Source organism: Exserohilum turcica, assembly GCF_000359705.1.
Source record: "Exserohilum turcica Et28A unplaced genomic scaffold SETTUscaffold_2, whole genome shotgun sequence".
Taxonomy (NCBI): domain Eukaryota; kingdom Fungi; phylum Ascomycota; class Dothideomycetes; order Pleosporales; family Pleosporaceae; genus Exserohilum; species Exserohilum turcicum.
Window position 1 is genome coordinate 620,376 of NW_007360025.1, and position 16,012 is coordinate 636,387.

Below are 16,012 nucleotides of genomic sequence, written 5' to 3' on the forward strand. Positions count from 1 at the left end.
TAGCTACACAGGACTAGGTTTGTTTGTAGTAGTAGCGCGTTAACGTTAATAATATAATACTAAACTTTTTTGTAGCTACTCTATACAAAAGTTGTTTTTTAGAATCTTACGCATTAACTACTATAAGCGCTTTCTTAATTAGAGTTATAGTAGTAGAGTTATTACGCGTTAAAGTGGGTGGGTCTGTTTTGGGAAGGTGCAGATGGTGTTGCATCCGCTGAACAGTTGCACGCACTGACCACCTACAGTAGCACATTTCAACATCACTTCTCAATCAAATTTCCTCCACCTGCTTTTTTTTGCAAAAAAGCTCAACATGTCTGAACTCAAGGACTTCGACCGGATGTTCCGCCTTGATGGCAAGGTAGCGTTAATAACGGGTGGTAAGTAAGCTTACAGACCTTTATTCGATTCAACCTTTCCTTGCTCAACTCTGCTAGGATCGAGAGGACTTGGGCTTCATGCAGCGACTGCGTTCCTCTTGGCAGGTGCAAAAAAGGTCTTTATCTCTGCGCGTAAAAATGAAGGGGAACAAGGCATCGACCAAGCCGTTGAGAAACTCAACAAATTGCCTGTCTCAGGAGTTGCAGTTGGAATTGCAGCCAATGTCGCCGACACCGAAGACATTGAGAGATTGGTGAAGGAGATCAGCAAAACGGATCAACAGTTGGATATCCTTGTTGCCAACGCGGGCGCAACGTACGGCGGACCGTTTGATACAACGCCAGATTGGTCAAGTAAGAAGGTTTTGGACCTCAATGTCCGCGGGGTATTTAATCTGGCAAGGCTGTGCGTACTCGGGAGGATATGATCAAAGGTGTTTGTTAATTGTAATAGCTTCGCACCTCTCCTAGAACGCGCTGGCACTCATGCCTCGCCTTCTCGCATAATCATCGTCTCTTCTACAGCTGGAACGACCGTACCTCACGTAGGCGACAACGGCACAATCATGTATAGTGCTTCCAAAGCAGCCGCGAACCATCTATCGCGACAGCTAGCGATTGAGTTGGGCCCAAGAAACATCACGACAAATACCGTCGCACCTGGCTTCTTCCCTTCCAAGCTTGCTAATGGCCTGATCAAAAACCTCGGAGGACAGGAGGAGCTAGAGCAGAGTAACCCGCGAAAGCGGCTGGGAGAACCAAACGACATTGCTGGAGTGATGGTGTTTCTGTGCAGCCCAGCAGGAGCGTACATTAACGGAGAAGACATTGCCGTAGACGGCGGCATGAGACTTGCAAGCGGAAGACATTCAAAGATATAATCACAATAAAAAAAAACACCCAGTTTTATGAAAAAAAAATAACATCTTCACAACTTTGACGCACCCTTCTGCGCGGCTTCAATCCGCGCCAACTGCGTCGTCATACTCGTATGCGCCATCATCGTCCTCATATTGTCATCACAAAACTCCGGAGCCTCCCTAAAGTAAAAATTCTGCCCATTAATCTCCACCGTCAATCCCCACATCTCGCTGCGACTCTTGCTCACTCCCTTTGCGTCTTTCAAGTCGCCGCCGTCGACCAGCTTGACGACAGTATCGCGCACGCTTTCCACAGGCGTGAACTGCTCGGGCTGGAAAAACGACCATTCTTCCTGCGTCATGAGGCCTGTTCTGATCATCCCGGGACATATGGACAATGTGCGAATGCCTTCGTGGTGATAGGCAACGGCAATGGCGCGATTGAAATGCATGACTGCGGCTTTGGAGCCAGAATACATGGGGCAGAACTCGCTTGGATACAACGCTCCACATGACGCTGTCATGACCAGTACGGGATCCAGTTCGCTGTTCTCGCGTCGGGATTTCGCTTTGCGGAAGTAGTGGAGGGCTAGGTACGATGTATCCACGACGGCTTTGTAATTGATGTCGACGCTCAGCTGGTTTGGCGGCGGTGGTGGCGGACCCTGCACATCATGCTGTGCGTAGAAATTGTCTTTCTCGACGACGCCGGCGTTGGCGAAGACGAAATCTAGCCGTTGAGAGGCATTGTAGGCTGCTTCGAAAGCGCGGCTGAGCGAAGCGTAGTCGGTCACGTTTACTTGGTGGAAGTGGGCATTCATCAACTCTGATAGGGCTTGTTTCCCTGCCTCTGCGTTGAGATCAGCTATGTGGATCTCCCAGGAGACGGTGGGGTGCGAGGAAAGGGCCTTTGCGACTGAGAGCCCGATTCCTGATGCTCCTCCTGTGATAAATGCGATTTTTTGTGGCATCTTGGGTTGCGGCCTGTTAGAAGTTAGCCGTCCTGTAGCAGGTCTGGAAGTAAAAGTCGATAATAGCAAGTCCAGTATTTCCATGAATTCAAATGTTGGATGGCCGATATTATTATTATTATAGTTTAACGTCCTTTCTCAGCCCAAAGGGCTATATAAGACGTGCAGGCTTAAGGTCTGCAAGTAACTACGTAGGCTAGAATTTAATCTAGGTACAAATTGAGTAGGTACAATGTAGGGGGTTATCTAAATGAAGGTGAGACTCGTAGCCTAGTAGTTTTTTAGTGAGTAACTCTCTCAGATCTTTCACTTTAAATGAGTCTTCCTCTCAAGTTTTAACGAGTAACTCTCTCAGTCGAATAGGTAGTTTTAATGAGTAACTCTCTCATGTGGGTGGACCATAAATATGGTTGTGAGGGGAGAAGGATTCGAACCTTCGATCTTTGCTGACGTGAGACAGCAGAAAATTTTCCAGGCGCTCCACCACTGCGCCATCCCCCCTTGGATGGCCGATAGTCCAGCTGGAAAACCATTCCCTTGTGCTACTTACCTACTCGGCCTTCAATCCCAAGACTCTCCTTCTCATTTCCAACCTCGAAACTCAATACGCCCCGCGACACCTTCTCCGCATGGACGAAGGAAGTTTATTCCGGGCGTGCCGTTCACTGCAGCCGTGAATGGGGAGTCTTCGTCAGGTGCTTTGACATATACAACGTCACGGTACTGCAACCCCTTCCTTCGATGAATAGTATCACCTGCCACCGTTACTCTGTCAACGATCCTCCAAAAGCTTTCTGTCTGATAATAAACCATGACTCTAGGCTTGCTCTCTCACGGAATTGGTAAAGCCGGAAATAGACAACCACCGGCTGTCGGCCACCCAAAACTCGTCATTTTTTCAATACGATACATCAGCCACCACAATACCTTGATAGTCCCACACTGCAAACGTTGGAATTGAAACAAAAAAAACATATTAAGGTGTGAAATAGCGAAACCCTATGATCAAGCTGTGCAGCTTGCTCCTGAAGCTGACGGCCAGCACGCGCGCACACCTATTTAAAGCGGCTCAGGACTTTCCCGGTTCCGTGAGAGAGTGTAGGAGAAAACCCCAGATCTGACCCGACACAACCCACAAAATCCGCCCCGCAGAAAACTCTCTCAAGCATGACACAGCTGCGTGCGGGGAAGCGGAGCAGAATGACTCGCCATGCTACGTCGCTAAAAACCCGCGGAAAACGGCCCACGAGCATCCTGCTCCGTCTCCCCCCGCTGACCCATGTTCGGGTATCGAAAGTTTCCCATTTCCCCCCACCTGCTGTGCTACCTTCACCCGGATACCATACATGCCGTCATCCGAGCTGGAGTGTTCGCAGGCCGGCGCCTGGCCAGCAAGCACCCAAGCCTGGGCACATGTATGGATGTATGGATATAGATTGGGGAAGTGGCAATGCGTATACTTATCCCCATATCAAGTTCCATCTTGATACGCGCGTCTTGATTCTCTTCTTTCCTACTTCTTCTTCTATTCCTGCTTTCTTGCCTCTCGCCGCTTCATCTCGGTCTTACACACGTCGGCGCATCATGGCAGCACTAGCATACTCGACGAAGAACCTGCCCAAGCAGCTCTTCCTCAACAATGAATACGTCGACGCCAGGTCGCCTAGAAAACTCACGCTGCACAACCCCAAGAATGGGGAGCTCATTGCCGATGACGTCCTCATTGCGAGCGAGCATGATGTCGATCTTGCAGTCGAGTACGCGGAAAAGGCGTTGCCTGCGTGGAAGAAAATGAGCAACGTCCAGCGCCGCGGCATTTTGAATAAATTCGCCGAGTTGATCGAGCAGAATGCCAGTGAAATCGGGCAGTTGACGAGGATAACACTGGGTTCGCCGGCGGCATTTGGCGCCTTCGAGGTTGGGATGTGTGCCGAGGTATGTGTGCAAATCAAATCCGCCATCGCAGTATCAAAGTATTCGGAAGGAGATTGTCTCATATGCGGAATATGTTAGACATTCCGGTACAACGCGGGTTTCATCGACAAGTTTGGCGGCGAATCTTGGCCGCAAGAAGACGGCTTCCTCAAGATCGTGCGGTGCGTACCCAACCTCACCCTTTTCCGCAACCAAACGCACTCCCATACTTACAAAACGACATGTAGAAACGAACCTCTAGGCGTCACATGCGGCATCGTACCCTGGAACGGCCCCGTCGCCACCATCGGCCTGAAAGCCGCGCCCGCCCTCGCAACTGGAAACTGCTTCATCCTGAAGCCATCAGAGAAGACTCCGTTTTCGTCTCTCGCGCTTGGTACCCTCATCAAGGAAGCCGGCTTCCCGCCAGGCGTCTTCCAGATCCTGTCTGGCGACGGCAGCACAGGGGCGCTGCTTGCGAGCCACATGCGGATCCGCAAGGTAAGTTTCACCGGCTCGATAGCGACGGGCAAGAAGATCCAGGAGATGGCCGCAAAATCCAATCTCAAGCGTGTGACGCTCGAGCTTGGGGGCAAGTCGCCTGCCGTCGTGTTCAACGACGCGAATCTAGACAACGCCGTCAAGTGGACGGCCGACGGCATCACAGCGAATACCGGCCAAGTGTGCTTTGCAGCCAGCCGTGTGTACGTGCAAGAAGGCATCTACGAGGCGTTTATCGAAAAGTACAAAACCGCCATGCAAGCCAAGGTGCGCGAGATCGGGGATCCAGATGAGCCCACGACTAACATGGGCCCGCTGGTCGACGAAGCCCAGTTCAAGCGCGTGCAAGGCTTCATCGAGCGGGGTCAGAAAGCACAGCAGGGCACGCTGGTCGTCGGCGGCAAGCGCGTCGGCACAGCGGGATACTACCTCGAGCCCACCGTCTTCACCGATGTAGATCCCACATCGGAAATCGCGTGTGAAGAGATCTTTGGTCCTGTCAGCGTCGTCAAGTCGTTCAAGACCGAGGAAGAAGTCATGGCGCTGGCGAACAACACGAATTTCGGGTTGATGGCTGGTGTGTTTACCCAGGATATCAATCGTGCGCTGCGCATTGCGAGTGAGTTTGACAGCGGTATGGTAGGCGTGAATTGCGTTAGTCTGATGTTTACCAATGCACCGTTTGGAGGCAGCAAGGAGAGCGGGCTGGGTAGGGAATGCGGGATTCATGCGCTTAGGGCGTTTACAGAGCCGAAGACTATCATGGTGAACATGAATTATTAGCTTGTTTTGTGAGCGAGGGCAAGGGGATATGGTGGTTTTGCACGAGGCGGATGCACGTTTGGAACTGGGCTTGTGTTAGCGCTACTCAAAAGCTTCTGTGTGGAGAAAGAAGAGATTTGTAAATAAGCATGCTGGGAAGATGTAGCGGTACTTGATGAAGAGAACGTTTTCGTATATTAAGTGCTTCAGTTAGACTGATATATTGCGCATTGGATGCTGAGACTACGGGATAATCTTCGCCTTCCTCATCCTATCAAACACAGTAGTCCACACCTGTTTCGGATCTCTTTCCTCGGTAAATCCGGTACTGTACATCTTGGTCATGTCGAAATGGCGGTCAAAGTCAAACTTGGTCATGAGCAGGTGCTCTGAAATCGAGAGACCCCGACCGCCATCGACATGGCCGCTCTGAAGGCCGTACTTCTTCTCCATGGCAAGCCATGTGTCCATGTTGTCGTTGATGAACTGGCGTATGTCGATGGGCTCAGCCAGGGGCTCAGCGGCTTCGAGGCCAAAGTAAGAGCAGATGATGGGCCATTTCGTCTGCCAGTTGTAGGGCGTCTTGGAATCGGCAATGTTGTAAGCGGCGCCTTTGGGCGTCGACGGGGAAAGCGTCAGATGTATTGTTTGACGCGCAATCATGTCGCTGCTGCTGTCATTGTTAAGAGCCTTCCACACGGCCATGGTGCCTGGGAATGGACACTTGGCCCCCTCGCCGTGAATTTCTTTCCACAAACTGACGTAGAGTCCAATGGTGGTGCTCAAGGAGTAGTAGTTTTGGTTTGGCACGAAGCCGAGGATGATGTCAGGCCTGGTTTCTATGAAGCTCCACTTCTTGTCTTTGGCGTATTCGGTGATGAAGTCGATCTGCGCGTGGTAGAACAACATCTCGGCGAATGGACTGGGTATGCGCGGCGCCGATTCGGAGAGGGGAGGGGAAGGGAGTGGTGGCGCCGTGGTGCCAGGTGGGGCGGCTTCGTCGTACCATGGAAGCATGGCGCGGAGATGACAGCCATCTACCCACATCAGTCCATATCACATATCGTCGTTGGTGGAGGGACGTACAAATCTTGGTTCCAATCTGCAAGACGATGAATTCAAGAGCGGGGCACAGCTTGTCAACCGCCTTGACGGCCTTTGTAAACATGTCCATGACCTCATCCATTTCCTTGTGCACATCCAGGCCAGCTTTGTATGCGAGGTAATACACATGCGTCACCTCGGAGACGTCGGGAAGTGCCTTGGCCAGTTCCTTTTCGAGGCTCTCTTGGCTATGGGCGAGCAGGTCGATACCGGGGACCATGTTGAGGCGGGGGTCGTCTGGCCATTGCGTCTGGGCTAGAGTAATGGGACGGTTGGAGAGGGCGTGAACGCGCTTCCAGACGCCTTTGGCAGGATAGTCGGAGAGGATTTCATTGACAAACGACCAGCCTGTTTGTGCGCGAGCATGTCAGTCCATGGATCTCCGGTCATGGACACTGTTGAACTGACCTGTGACGCTCGAGGCGCCGAATACAATGGCGGATTTTGACATGGTGGTTCAATGGATGCGACACACTTGGGCCAGCAGAGCAGAGGAGACAGCGACAGTCTTGACGAGAATTCCAGCAAAGCGCTACGGCGAGAGCTTATCATGATTTGTTGCTCTGGGCGGCCGGAGACAAAGTGGGGCCAGACTATAGTGATAATGATGGGTCCATATCGCTCGAAGCGGTTTGTATGCTTCGTATAGTCTGCGTAGGCGAGCTAGATCATAGTCTAGAACTTGCCATGGCGTGTTAGCCATGTCTTTTTTTTCTCAATCCTTCTGACATGAACATGCGTTCCTCGCTATGTCGCAGTAAGAATGCGGGACATACGTCCAGTGCAAGGCCACGTAGGCGCTCGTAACGCCGTGCATAGCGGTCCACGAGTTAAGTCATGGCAGCAGCCGCGCTGGGTATTTCGAGCCCCAGCCGTGCCATTGTGGAGAATGACTGACTTGGGCGCAGTAGCGCCTTCAGGTACGCGCCGGTCGCTTGACTTGCCTGGGGCATGTCCCGAGATTGCGGGCGTTGGGCGCCTGGATTGATTTGCCTCTGGTCACGGCGGCTGCGTGACTGGCCATGTGCGGCGAGCAATGTCGAAGCTGGAATCGGCATGGGACATGTGGAATCCTTGGACTGGGACTGGTCAGATGGATGATGTGATGGTGATGAAGGAAAGATGCAGGTCACGGCGTGGTTGAGGTTTGCTAGGCCAGCCGAGCTAGCGTCGACGTTGGCCGGGCGCCCTGCCTAAACCACGGTTGGGGCACGCTATACGTTCGCGCGATGCCATGCAAATGTTGCATATTTATGATGGCAAGCTCAGTGGTGTCTATTCTCGAGAGGCTGACTAGCCAAAACTGTCCTGTGTATTAGCTTCCCGTGGTTCGGGAATCCGGCTGGGTACCCTCTAGCCTGCATAGCGCCCCATCAAGACGGCTGGGAGATTATCTATCCGTATGGTTGCAGAGTATGTGCCGGTAGGACAGCTCAGATTCCTGCTTCTAATGGCCTACCACATAACTAATTCTCCTAGATTTCCGGCCGATGTACAATAACATGTGCTTAGTTCGCATCGGAACCGCCCCGCGTAACGTCTTCCGCAACCCCTCAACCGTTATGCACCCTCGATACAAACATTCTCGGCTAAACGGTGCGAGTCAGAGAATTCGGTACAGCCAAACACGCCGCCATCACCCTGCCTACCGAAAAAAGAGCCAATGGAAATGGTCCAAAGCGTCCCGCGTCAGGTGCACCAACCGGCGTGGCGGCCAAGGCCAGGAACATGGAGTGTGTGCAACGTCTGAAGACATCCGAGACGCGGTTAAACATTCCAGAGATCCTGCAACTTCAAACCATATCGTTGTGGTAGTTGGTTTCTTTTTATACCTTGATTTCACGTTATCTTTTGTGTTTTTCACACTTCGTCTGCTATTTCAAGGGCTGCGTCCTGCACTACTATCTGCCTACATCACACTGGAAACAGTCAGACAATAATTGGACTTGCATTCTGTAATCACCGCCATGGGGGACTCGGGAATGAATGGGCTTCGTTCCAATGGCCACCACATCCATTACGACTATCCACCGTCGCATGTTGATGGTCCATACAGAATCCTGGACCAATACCACTCGAAGCCCTCCAAGCTGCGGGTGGCCTGCATCGGCGCTGGCGCATCGGGCCTTTGCCTGGCATACAAAATGGAGAAGATGCTGGAGCCGGGGTCTTTTGAGCTGACACTATTCGACAAGAATCCGCAGTTTGGCGGAACTTGGTACGAAAACACATATCCGGGAGTTGCTTGCGACATACCAGCGCACGACTACAACTTCACCTGGGACCCCAAACCCGACTGGTCGACCTTTTTTGCATCCGGAGCAGAGATTCAGGGATACTTTGAAGACTTTGCCGAAAGGCATGGGAGCAAAAAGTACATGCAGCTGAACAGCAAAGTCGAAGAGGCAATCTGGAATGACCAGGATGGATGCTACAGTCTGACCATCAGAAACCCAAAGACTGGCGCAATGAGAAAGGACTGGGCCCATGTGCTGGTCAACGGGTCAGGTGAGACGACACTGAATACTAGACGAGCAGAGCTGACAAGCGGCAGGTATCTTGAATAACTGGAAATGGCCCGATATCCAGGGCCTTCACGATTTCGAAGGGCCGCTGCTGCACTCGGCATGTTGGGACCACAGCGTGGACTTCCGCAACATCACCGCTGCCGTCATCGGTGTCGGTTCTACCAGTGTCCAGATTGTGCCTTCGTTGCAAAAGATTGTCAAAAAGGTGAGTGAAATATGTCGACTGCATTGCAACGACGACTAATTAGATCTCCTCCTCGTTAGCTTGAAGTATACATGCGAAGTCCAACGTGGATATCGCCACCTTTTGGCGCAGGGGCGCTCAACGACGACCTCCAGAAAGGCCAGGATGTCGACCCAGGCCAGCGGCAGTACACCTTCACCGAAGCCGACATCAACAAGTTCAAGCAAGACCCAGAGTACCATCTCGAGTTTCGGAAGAAGATCGAGGCCGAGATCAACAGCCTCTTCGGCATGTACCAGCAAAATTCTGCGCTGCAGAACCAGTTCAAGGACGCCATCACCAAGGAAATGCACCGCCGTATCGGGCCCGGCCACGAGAAACTCAAACAATTCATGATCCCCAAATGGTCCGTAGGCTGCCGCCGCATCTCGCCCGGCGACGGCTTCCTCGAAGCGCTGACCCAGGACAACATAACCCCCATTTTCGAGGGCATCGAGCGCATCGTCCCCGAGGGCATCAAGACAGTCGACGGCACAATCCACAAAATGGACGCGATAGTGTGCGCCACGGGTTTCCAAGTCGCCTTCCAACCCGCCTTTACCGTGCGCAACGGCTCAGGCGTCTCCATCAAAGAAGACTGGACCGACGGGCCCAACCTGTACATGGGTGTTTCTGCGCCTCGTTTCCCCAATTACTATACTATTGTTGGGCCCGGCGCGACGTGGAGCAACGGCACCCTGCTGCCGAGTATCGAGACGACGATTGAGTACAGCGTCAAGTGCATGAAGAAGATGCAGAGCGAGGGCATCAAGGCTATGAGTGTGAAACAGGAGGCGCTAGATGAGATTTACGCGCATTTCGACGAGTTCCATAGGACGACTGTGTGGCAGGAGGAGTGTCGTAGTTGGTTCAAGAATGGGTCGACAACGGGCAGGATATATCTCTGGCCAGGCGCTGTAAGTGAACTTTTTGTTGCTGGTTTACCGCACCTTTTTTCTGTTGAAAGTGGACTTTTCATTACAGTTTGTCTGTATATTTTTTCTTTTACAAGTGGACTTTCTATTCCAGTTTCCCTGCCCCTCCTTCTCCCAGTAGTCGACTGTTTATTACTTACTTCCTACATATCGTTTCTGTCAAAAGTGGGCTTTCTATTCCATTTTCCTACATCTCTTCCTTCCAGGCCCCCCATCGCGATTATCTCTCTTCTCGTCTTAGTGCTACATGCACCCCTGTCGCTCTCTCGGTCTTTTCTACCCCGCATTGTGTTGTGCATGGCCAACTGACTCGTTGCCTATACAGACGATCCACTTCCTCAAATCAATCAAGACGCCGCGCTGGGAAGACTACGACTACGTGTACAGATACAAGAACCGGTTTGCGTTTCTGGGCAACGGAGATGTCAAGGCCACGGCGACAAGAGACTTGCATGGGCTGAGCCCATACATCCGGAACGGGGATCACGAGTGGGATGTAGACTGAAATGGGTGGGTTCGTTGAGCTTTCCTGCAAGCCAAATGCAGCGCGTATGTATTAATGGAGTGGGGAGATGTTTTTGGGGATGGGGAAAACCGGAAGGCTGCCGAGCGTATGCGTATGCGGCTTGAGCTGTTTTTCTTTTTTCTGTTTCTGACTACAAGCTTTGTTTCGCGAATCAGCATGACGTCTTGGAAGATCCCAGCGAAAAGAACTTGCTTTTTTTTAAAAACTTTCTAGTCGGATCGAGGTGGCGATGGATTATACTCTGTATACGTGTACTTATGTAGGTGTAGTAGAGAGTTCTGCTTGATGCGGTGCTACCCTAGAAAGACACGGAGTCCCTTCACCTTTGCTCGACCCCGCTCGAATGCGCACGGCAGATGTATGGCTGGAGTTACTGCAGACGCATGCACAGCTACATGTACCCCTATAGTAGTCAAGGCTGGTCTCAATCCGGCAAGCGTGCGTGGTTGTTCTAGCTCCGAGACTCCGCGACGGCCCAATGACACGCGACGTTCCCTCGTCCGCCTGATTCAGACTCAGCCCTCTTCTCCCCCCAACACGACTCGCCTTTCCCGGAATATCACCACTCGGTCGCGACGCTAGAGAGCCGTGCATGTCTATTGGGAGAGGATCCAGGACACAGCAGCCCCGGCCCCCCGTATCTGAATACGCATGAGACACGCCAAAAAAGGGTGCCTGTGACCCTCCGCCTCGCTACCATGGAGCTTTCCCCACCCCTTTCCACCACCGCTGCCACGATGCATCTTTACGTCAGATTCGCCGGATCGCTGACGTGCCCGGTCCAATGCTCAATCACATCCACGCGACAGAGGAAACAACCCCTGTGACGGCGCTGGTAGACGCAAACTCTCCGCATTCGCCACACTGCCATGGGTCGAGCACGGGGTTCTCCACGCCGAGTGCTGACGTCGTTACGAGCACGAGCATGCCCTGGGCATCTTGAGCCGCGGGCTCATGTCGCTAGTTTCACGTCAGTTCACGGCGAGCATGGGATTCCTTATCGTGGGCCAGTCATCCAGCTCGCCCAGCAGAGCGGAATTGCGGGGGCCCCGCCTCCGAGCATCGTCCACCTACTGCTCTCCCACACTGGGCGCCCAAGGTCTGGGACTAGGCTTGGTCTGGCTCTGGGTCCCGGAATGCGGGCTGCGAACTTTTGATTTAGTCGCGAGCTTTGCCATTGTGGCCGGCCCTACCATCTCTTCCCATAACATCCGTCGCCCTGCACTACAGCTTGCCATTCTGACCCCGGCCCGCATCAAAGCATCCCACTCTCGGACACGGCACCGCCATGGCTGGCCCAGGCAAAACTTCGACCAAGAACGACATGACTAAGCCGTCCGAGTCGGACGAGACACCGTCCAAGCGGGACATCAGGCTCGATCAGGACACGTCGGCCAAGGCCTCATCGAGAGAAAAGTCTTCCAAGCCGCGTCACAGGGCGTCAATCGCCTGTGCTTCATGCCGGGACCGCCGAATTCGCGTATGCTCTTAGCGTCACATGTACGTCGCTTTTCTGACAAGTCGCAGTGCGTAGTACCGCCAGGAGAGAAGGAGTGCACCCAGTGTAAACGGTCGGGTGTAGAGTGTGTGATTAAGAATGACGATGAGAGAAGGAGGTGCGTGATAGCATCACCTCCTCGAAAGAAATCGAGCAGCCCCTCTGACTGTAGCGAACTAGCGCTGTTCAGTGTCTTTTGAGGTGGTGATGGTGTGGAGCTGGTGACGTAGAGGCTGACAGCTCTCAGACCCATCTCGAGAGCATACATGTGCTCCCTCACCGATCGCGTGGCCCTCCTGGAGACTATGCTGAAGGAGCGCGGCGAGGAGATACCGCCAGCGAACCATCCGCCCAAAACGCGCCACAATGGACCGCGCAATGAGGAAGACCCCTCTCCAAGCCAGAAGCACACCGAGTCTACCAACATCCAAAACGACAACTCCAGCCCTGGAAGCCAAGAGAGTCCTCAAGATGAATACCCAGAGTTTGAGCAGCAAGACTTTAGTATGAACAGTCCCTACATCTCCACCGATGCAGACAGCGCTGGTTCGCCGTCTATACTACCTCCGCCCAAGAAGAACGGCATGGTTAGCCGGCTTCTCTCTACCCGCGGCCATCTCTCCTTTGACCAGCTCAACGGCCGCCTTCGCTACTTTGGCCCGACAACAAATTGCCATGTGCATTCCGAATCCCTGAATCCATGTAGTAATACCCAAGAACACAGCGAACAATCTCGACGTGCCGACAGAATCATTCGCTCTCTCTCACTGGATACCTATGATTACCTCATGGACCTGTTTTGGCAGTACTACAACACCGTCCTCCACGTACTGCATCAGGAAGCCTTCAACGAGGACCGCGAAATGGGCCGCACCCAGTTTTATTCTGGCTTCTTGCACGTTTGCGTGCTCGCCATGGGATTCCGCTTTGCGGATAAAGAAAGAATGGATATCAAGCGCATTGGTCTGCCGGGCATGGAAAGCACACTGCATCGTGAGGCCAAGTATATGCTCGACCATGAGCTTGAGAGACCTGGCGGAATTCCCAGTGTCATTGCACTGCTGTTGTTGGGAGACTTGGAATGTGGTGTTGGCCGTGACAATGCTGGCTGGATGTATAGCGGTATGGCTGTCAGACTCGCATTCGACATTGGGTATGTTGGAACTCTGATCTGCTTTGAGGCACTCTAACGTGATGCAGTCTACACCTCGACACACGCCTCTCAGGCCTTCCTACACGCGAGATTGAAATTCGGCAAATGACTCTTTGGGCTTGCGTCATCTACGACAAGTACTGGGCACTTTTCCTCGGCCGTCCCACGTCCATGAAGTCTTCAGACCTGGAGATATACCACCTGACCAAGCAGTTTGATCGTCTTGGTACCTGTCGTCCCGCTGGCCCTGAGAAGAGCATGGAAACCATGATTTATGAAGCACTTCTCGATCTCATGGAGCTCGCCGGCAAGATTACGGAAAACATGGATCCCCGTCGGTTTCAAGCTAGCACTGCGGACGTGCACATTGCCGTCGATCGTAATCAATACATTCAAATGGCGGCGTTGGATCGCGAGTTCAGCAGCTGGTATGCCCGGTTGCCTGAACAGCTGCGCTGGACGCAGAACAATATCGCGACAGCGCCTTTTAGTTTCTTCTTGCTGCACCAGCAGTATCACACCAGCTTGATTTTGTTGCACCGCCCCTTTGCACTGTATGACGATCAAGCAAGCAATGATATTGGACCTGATGATCACTTTTCAGCTTTGAGTCGGACAGTGTGCACCAAGCACGCGATACGAGTGGCAAGGATTTACTGGCAGCACCGGCAGCGGTTTGACACGAAGCGAATCTTTGTGACAGGCATGCAGCACGCCGTACGTACAATTTATTTCTATAAAAACTGCTAGCAGAACTAACAAGATATAGGGTACTGCAGCTACAGCCTTGGTCGCCGCACTGGCATACATCAAAGACCCTGTATCCCGCGCTAACAACATGCAATACCTGGAGTGTCTTTCCGCCGCTCTCTCAGACATGGCATTCACCTACCAGCCCGCCGAAAGCATGTCGACGGTCCTCCGTGCGGTAATGGTTGAACTCCGCGGCGGCCCCGATCCCTCATCATCCACCTCATTCAACCCCTACAAACTAGAATCTAGCCTCGTCCCCGCCCGCCGCGGCAGCACCATCGACATGGACAGCGACCGAGACAGCAGCAACCAATGGGCCAAGAAGCGACAGATGAGCTCCTCCACCACCAGCAACACTCCCAATGTCCGGCCGCGCCCCCGCAAAACACGCACCATGAGTTCGGGCACCACACACACCCAATCCGCCGCCACACTCCCACCAACACCGCTTTCCCAACACAACCTCGCCATCCAAGCCCCGCCGCCCCCTCGCTTCGAAGACCAATCTCAAAACGACAGCTTCATCATGGTGACCCCTAGATCAGAACTTGGTACCTGGGTCCCACCACAACCCCAGGATCTCACTTCTCAACCTCTCTCCACGCCCCCGGCTACCGCAGCATCCTCGACATCGTCATCGCAGCACCCCCGCCACTCATGGCTTGCTCCCCCGGAATTTGATCAGCAGGATGCAATAGCTCAGCTCGCGAATGCGCATTTCCCGGAGCTCAGCGCGTTTGATGATGTCGTTGCTGCGGGGGTAGTGGGTAGTGGTGGTGGTGGTGGTGGTGGAAATAGTGGACATAGTGGTGTAAATGGCAGTAGTGCTACTACTACTACTACTACTGTACTTAGCACCACTACCACCGACGGACCCATGAATCTCGATTTCATGCCCCTCGGCGATGTAAGTGATGTGTGGGGCGCGTTGGGAAAAGGGTGGAGTACAGGTAGTGATTTGGATGGGTTTCCGCTGCAAAATTCTTTTTAAACATTTTCCCTTTTTCTTTTTTCTTTTTTTGTACTTGGGGATTGGGGGGGGTTTGTCTTTTCTTGTATAGAACGTTTCGCGTCCTGGGCAGGTTCCAAATTCATGTTTCTTTTTTTTAACGGAGATGGGAATGCGGTATCTGCAGTCATTGTGTGAAATCCATGAAACCATGTGTGAGTGCGCTGTTGGTATATACATTGTCAGTGGTATTCTGTGAAAAATCAACTTTTTTTTTCCCGTCCGTTTCTCTCTCTCTCTCTCTCTCTCTTGTTACATATTCCCTTTTCTTCGTCTTCAGGTCAAATATATACACCATCCCCATCCCCATCATGTCAAAGAAAAAAAAATACTAGGGATACCGCATGTTAATAACACACAGCTTTGTTTTCCCCTTGACTATTCGCCTTGCTACGTGTAAATAGTTTAGTTATGCTTATGAACGAACGAATGGACGAATGAACGGACGGACGGACGAATCAGCTAGACAAATAGACAAATGGATAAATTGGTAGTGCAATGGTATGTATTTGTGTGTCCGATCCAAAAAAATATGAAAACGAGTCTTTTTTTCCCCTTTGATACATAGGGGGGGAGGGATGGGGGGAATATGTATTATTATTATTATTATTATTATTCCATTAGAGTCTATCTGCAGTCAGTGACTATGTAAGACTTTGGCCAGAGGCCGTTCTAGGTACAATTTGTTTAAAGTGAGAGTGTTCTCTGTATAGTACTGCTATTGTGCTGCGGTTTAGTCGCTTCTAGCTGCGCTTAAAGCAGACTCCAGTTGCTGAAGAGCAGTTTAGTAAACAGGAAGAGATGTTAGACAGCAGGGCTGTCTTCCAGCGAGCTCTTTAGGGCTAAGGAAAGTAACTTAAGAAGTTTGTTAGTTATTATTGGTTTAGGTAGT

The 16,012-nt window shown here is 52.2% G+C and overlaps 7 protein-coding genes and 1 non-coding gene across 8 annotated transcripts; 4 read left to right on the top strand and 4 right to left on the bottom strand.

Moving 5' to 3' along the window:
* Window positions 1–316: 316 nt before the first annotated feature.
* On the top strand, window positions 317–1,264 carry SETTUDRAFT_134902 (uncharacterized protein; the record flags this gene model as incomplete). The annotated part of the gene is made up of 3 exons (XM_008027101.1): window positions 317–383; window positions 441–789; window positions 838–1,264. The coding sequence occupies 3 exons, from the start codon at window positions 317–319 to the stop codon at window positions 1,262–1,264; spliced, it is 843 nt and encodes a 280-aa protein (XP_008025292.1).
* A 32-nt stretch (window positions 1,265–1,296) lies between these two features.
* On the bottom strand, window positions 1,297–2,212 carry SETTUDRAFT_162872 (uncharacterized protein). The gene has a single exon (XM_008027102.1). It carries the CDS (start codon window positions 2,062–2,064, stop codon window positions 1,312–1,314), a length of 753 nt encoding a protein of 250 aa, XP_008025293.1. The 5' UTR covers window positions 2,065–2,212; the 3' UTR covers window positions 1,297–1,311.
* Window positions 2,213–2,627: 415 nt separating this feature from the next.
* SETTUDRAFT_t19 lies at window positions 2,628–2,715 on the bottom strand. Its single transcript has one exon. It is a non-coding gene; the product is annotated as a tRNA-OTHER (tRNA).
* Window positions 2,716–3,664: 949 nt separating this feature from the next.
* Window positions 3,665–5,441, top strand: SETTUDRAFT_171066 (uncharacterized protein; the record flags this gene model as incomplete). The annotated part of the gene is made up of 4 exons (XM_008027103.1): window positions 3,665–3,668; window positions 3,806–4,149; window positions 4,228–4,310; window positions 4,377–5,441. The coding sequence occupies 4 exons, from the start codon at window positions 3,665–3,667 to the stop codon at window positions 5,410–5,412; spliced, it is 1,467 nt and encodes a 488-aa protein (XP_008025294.1). The 3' UTR covers window positions 5,413–5,441.
* A 193-nt stretch (window positions 5,442–5,634) lies between these two features.
* On the bottom strand, window positions 5,635–6,946 carry SETTUDRAFT_153465 (uncharacterized protein; the record flags this gene model as incomplete). Its single annotated transcript, XM_008027104.1, has 4 exons — window positions 5,635–5,780; window positions 5,802–6,428; window positions 6,478–6,843; window positions 6,904–6,946. The coding sequence occupies 4 exons, from the start codon at window positions 6,944–6,946 to the stop codon at window positions 5,635–5,637; spliced, it is 1,182 nt and encodes a 393-aa protein (XP_008025295.1).
* Window positions 6,947–8,462: 1,516 nt separating this feature from the next.
* Window positions 8,463–10,686, top strand: SETTUDRAFT_30998 (uncharacterized protein; the record flags this gene model as incomplete). Its single annotated transcript, XM_008026822.1, has 5 exons — window positions 8,463–9,003; window positions 9,050–9,228; window positions 9,288–10,163; window positions 10,259–10,450; window positions 10,507–10,686. The coding sequence occupies 5 exons, from the start codon at window positions 8,463–8,465 to the stop codon at window positions 10,684–10,686; spliced, it is 1,968 nt and encodes a 655-aa protein (XP_008025013.1).
* Window positions 10,687–11,499: 813 nt separating this feature from the next.
* On the bottom strand, window positions 11,500–11,885 carry SETTUDRAFT_19184 (uncharacterized protein; the record flags this gene model as incomplete). Its single annotated transcript, XM_008026694.1, has 2 exons — window positions 11,500–11,667; window positions 11,793–11,885. 2 exons carry the CDS (start codon window positions 11,883–11,885, stop codon window positions 11,500–11,502), a joined length of 261 nt encoding a protein of 86 aa, XP_008024885.1.
* A 146-nt stretch (window positions 11,886–12,031) lies between these two features.
* On the top strand, window positions 12,032–15,102 carry SETTUDRAFT_87447 (uncharacterized protein; the record flags this gene model as incomplete). Its single annotated transcript, XM_008027105.1, is given in 7 exon segments — window positions 12,032–12,187; window positions 12,235–12,323; window positions 12,453–13,358; window positions 13,406–14,075; window positions 14,128–14,871; window positions 14,883–14,887; window positions 14,967–15,102. 7 exon segments carry the CDS (start codon window positions 12,032–12,034, stop codon window positions 15,100–15,102), a joined length of 2,706 nt encoding a protein of 901 aa, XP_008025296.1.
* Window positions 15,103–16,012: the final 910 nt, after the last annotated feature.